General features: G+C 28.7%; 1 protein-coding gene across 2 annotated transcripts in view; it reads left to right on the top strand.

The window, feature by feature from the left end:
• LOC18040321 overlaps positions 1-1,412 on the top strand; it is a 2,111-nt gene extending 699 nt beyond the window's left edge. Inside the window, exons 1-3 of one of the 2 annotated variants that reach the window (XM_006431572.2) lie at positions 7-63; positions 480-938; positions 1,264-1,412. In XM_006431572.2, the coding sequence (XP_006431635.1) occupies positions 633-938; positions 1,264-1,395 (438 nt within the window). In that variant the 5' untranslated portion in view covers positions 7-63; positions 480-632 and the 3' untranslated portion in view covers positions 1,396-1,412. Of the gene's footprint in view, positions 1-6; positions 64-479; positions 939-1,263 lie in introns of those variants that run through there. The other variant, XM_024184685.1, reaches the window with a different exon arrangement.
• Positions 1,413-4,791: the final 3,379 nt, after the last annotated feature.

Below are 4,791 nucleotides of genomic sequence, written 5' to 3'. Positions count from 1 at the left end.
CACAAGAGCAAGCAATAAACAAGAAGAGGGTCTTTGAGATTCTAGCTTCTTCTCTAAAATTCGGTAAGTATAGTCCATTTTGTTCCATTGTCATTGAGATTTTAAACATTTTAATTATTCTTTGCTTCACTTTTTCAAGCTAAGAGGAATGGCCTCTGCATTTTCTGAAATTTCAAAGCTTAGCTGGTTATTTAACATCATGTATTGATGAAAAACAATTTTGCCAATCACTTAATTGCTCAACGACGCATCAACATTTATCTAAACCTAAAATTTGGTGGTTTTTATTTTTTTATTTTATTTTTCATTTTTTCCCTGTTTGTGTCTTCATAATCAGGATTTTCTCCAATGAATTTTGATTTGGACAAGTAAAATTTTATTGACAGAAGGAATTACAAAGCTTGGAATGAATCACATTTTAATTATCATACAGCTCTTATTATAATGTTGACAATGCTCTTATGCATTTTCATTTTCAGGGCATCAACAAATTACAAAAGTTAAAAGTTTGCTTGGAACAAAATTTGCAGCCAATGTTTGATCTCTAGCTCCAAGCATGTTCTGATCATCAGCAACAATTAGACCATTCTGCAAAATCAAGATTTTCGACCTAAAAAAGACGGTGTATAGGCATGAATCCAAGCGATTTTGGTTCCGAAAGATCAAAGCCATGGAACATCTACACAAGTTCAGATCCCAGTCCATCTCAAGCGGCTGCTGTTGATCAGGATGCAGCTCCATGGAAGAGCTTTGGAACTTCCATGAATGCTATCTCTTTCGGGTTCGTTGCCACGGCTATTTTGATATCAATGTTTCTAATCATGGCCATTTTTGAACATCTCTTTAGGCCTAGTCCTTCTTTTACTTCACCAGACGTCATGACGACTAATGGCTCTTCAGAATCGGGAGCAAAGAAGAAACTCGGTAATAAACAAAGAGTAAGTGTCTCTTTAACTCATCAATTTCAATATATAATATATATCACTATACATATAGATAGTATTAGTAATGATGTGATAAGTGATATTTAAGTTATAATGAGCAACACTATTATGTTCTATTGTTTGGTTAATCCATACAACTTTGATGAGTTCATGACGTATTAGTAGATTATGCTAATGCACAGCTGCTCACCATACGGTGCTCATTTCTGATGAGTAAACTGATCCGGTGACCCAATGACGTATTAGTACAACGAATTGATTAAAAACAAAGTAAAATTAAGCTGAACAGTTTCTATATGTGATCTTGTTCTGGTGACAGGTGTCGAGATCATATGCGTCCGACTTCTCGGTACTGATGCCGGGACAGCAGTATCCTACTTACATTGCTCAACCTGCTCCTCTTCCAAGGGAAGGAATAAATAGGCCGTTCCATGGACATAATTTTGTATAGGAATTTAGAAATAATATACTATTGAAATATATTTCATGCTGTATTTATTATATCCGCGGAGCTCTAAATTTCAGGTCTTTGGAGCATGTTTTTGGAAAGAAAATCTATATATTGTCTTGCAGGATGATTATTAGTTCTTCAAATCTCTATGCTTCCATCGTATGATTATTCTTACTTTTGAAATTATAGTTTCAATAATCTCCCTCAAGGCTTGTTATAATGTAAGGGGTTATTGTTTGCTTCTTAGTCAGAAGTTTGAACATACCTTATTAATAATAATTCTACCTTTTTCAGATAGAATTCTAACATTCTGTATTCATTCATTAAATAATTATATGGAGTGGTGTATAATTAGGGTGAGGGTCAGCTCAATTATGTTGGTGCCTTAGGCAGTTAGGCCTTCTTATAATTATATTAAAAAAAAAGATTAATGATTTTAAGTCATTCTCTCTAGTTGGCCTTTTCTCTACTACAAGATAAGATCGTAAGTATTATTTAGAAAACAAAGTTCTGAAGAATTTTCAGTTTCAATGTCTAGTTTCATTTTCATTCATATTTTTATTACAATCTCTTACAAGATTATTATCATAGTACTTATCTTTATAATCTTCAATGTTACTATTTTCATTATTTGTTTCATCCTCTTTTGATTCAGTATGAACTTATTCAATTGTGATTCTACCATGCATATTTTCTAGTAGATTTTCTTTCTTCTTTTTTTTTCTTTTTGTTGAAATAGAATAAAGAACCAAACAATTGTGCTGGATAATTTTAAAAAAAAAACTATGAACACATGAATATATTAAAAAGAAATAAGAAAAAAAACTAAATAACACAACTAATTAAGAAGAAAATAAAAAAAATAAAACCTGCAAATTTGAACTCATATTGTGTCATCTATTAATGAATTTTTGTAAGATAAAAGATTTACTATTACTTAATTTTAATGTTAACAAGTGACTTTATAGGGAGTTGGTGGTTTATTTAGGAAAAAATAAGATAATTATAAAATAATAATAATAATAATAATAAATAAATAAAATTCAATGATCTAATTAGCTATAGTTAAGGAATTCATGATAACTTATAATAAATGTAGTCACCCATAAGCTCAAGTGTTTCACTATATTCTTGAATTAGGGGACTACTTTTGATTGTTGTAACTTGTAAGTAATAAATAACGTAACTTAGCAGTCGCCCATTTATAAATCAAATAATGCACTTATCATAATTGGAGTCTCTCTTATGTAACAATGTCCTAAGTTGCCAAAAGAAAGAGCCACTCTTGTGTATAATTTTATATCTCATAAAATTAATCTCCACCTCATTATTTAATAAAAATGTTTCTTTGATTAGGCATTCTAGTGTTTGCAATTATAGTATATCTTTTTAGTTTACTAATAAGTGTTTATAGCCAGAGCATTAAAGTATAATTTATGGAGCAGATATACCCGTTTATATCTTTATTCCATAATAGTATTTTTCAAACTTAACACCTTTTCCAGACATAAAAATGAAAAAAAAAACATAACGTTCATATATATATATATATATATTTATATATTAAGATATAATTCAAAGTCTAAATTTTTTTAAAAATGTTACTTAGGCAGTAGCATTTAAAAACTCACGAAAGGAGAGGTTAATGAAATTTATAATTTTCATCATTTTTCGTATGCTCTTCCAACCCTCATTTTCTATTAACTTTTAAAAAGAAAAATAATAAAGTTGATTTTAATTTGGATATGTACGCATTATATCGAAGCTTGCAAGCCACCAAAACTCCACCAAATTAATTTATGAGATATGATACAAAATCACATGCATTTGGAGATGATGATAATAATTGACATTGACATGGAGATTATTCACTTCAAATGATATTGTGACAAAAATTACGGGTCATTTTTGGCAAATTGGCAGTGCTTTTCCACATGGTACTGTAATCACTCTTCCATGCTGTAAAGTTCTTCAAAGCATTTTTCTTTAAAAAGAAAACTTTAAATTTTTTTAGATTTTATCATTATAATTTTTAATTCTCTATTTTTTTATATGATTGAAACTCGACTCATGAGTAAAATAAAATTACTTAAAAATCACTCTATTAATCTTCAGAGATATAAAACCCTTCTCAATATATATATAAACTCTTCTAGATTACCTTGATGTGCAACAAACAGTTATAATAATTGCTTTGGAGTCGCATTTAGAAAGTGCTTTCAATAATTGATGATGTTAGGAAAATCTGCTTTCCTTTTTCTTTTCTTTTTAAATGGGCCCTGTAAAGATTGAAGAATTAGGTGATTACGAGGGAAAATTATCAGTTGTATTACATTAATTATTACTGCAGCGATTTTCATTAATTTAATGAATCTAAGTGGACCTCACTAAGAAAATTAATGAAACCACAAGTTCAAAACGGCCATGATAATGTACAGAAGTTAGACTGAATAATTATTGCTATTATTGTTATTTTAATTAGAAGAGTTGACAAATTTGAAGAGACTCTCAAGGTCAATCAATATCAGATTCACTCCTTTATTGGGAAAGAAGGGAAAAAAAAAACTTATATCACCCTGAATTAACTCCAACTAATCTTTTAGGATCCCAAATTAATAATTAACGGCAGTAATAATCGGTTTGGATTATTCCAATTATCCGTTTACGGAATGTTCTCTACTTTGTCTTTAGATTTAATGATATTACTTCAATCACATATTATGAGACGTGTTACAAGAGAGAGCACAAGATATTTTTAAAATTTTTTTATTTCTAAAGTTGCTTTTGGTACATAAAATTAGATACGATTGCATTGTATTAAATTAATTAATGCAGTCTTATATTTGGAAAATTATAAAAATGTATTATAATACACTGTAATGTAATTTTTTGTGAGTTAGGCAAACCCGTGCATGCGGTAAAATTAAAAAAAAAAAGAAGCTTAAAATAATTTTTGACGTTGGTAAATTTTGATGAATTAGTGAAAGCAATATGTTTTTTTTTTTCATCAAATAGCCAACCACATGGTAAAATTAATTAAATTTCTAAAGCAAAATTAGAAGTGTTTTCTAAACAATTTATATACATTGTTGTGTTATAGCCCAACAGCTAAACGTTAATACCAAACCATGCCTAATTTAAACTTTTTCGATGAAATTACACTGCTAATATTAACATCCGGTTTAACAATTATTTTATAGACTTAATGAATAAGAATAATGATGCTATTTGCAAACTTGATACTACATATAGAAGTGTTCTTTTAAATAACATATTTAACATGATTTACATTTTACCTTATAAATATGATAAATATTGCATGGTTTTAAAATTCTATTTTTTAAATGATTGTTGTTTATAAAAGTAATGTGCGATAATATATATTTGTTTAGTTTG

The sequence above is a fragment of the Citrus clementina genome, unplaced genomic scaffold (assembly GCF_000493195.1).
Source record: "Citrus clementina cultivar Clemenules unplaced genomic scaffold, Citrus_clementina_v1.0 scaffold_5, whole genome shotgun sequence".
Taxonomy (NCBI): domain Eukaryota; kingdom Viridiplantae; phylum Streptophyta; class Magnoliopsida; order Sapindales; family Rutaceae; genus Citrus; species Citrus x clementina.
This window is presented reverse-complemented; position numbering and strand designations above follow the sequence as displayed.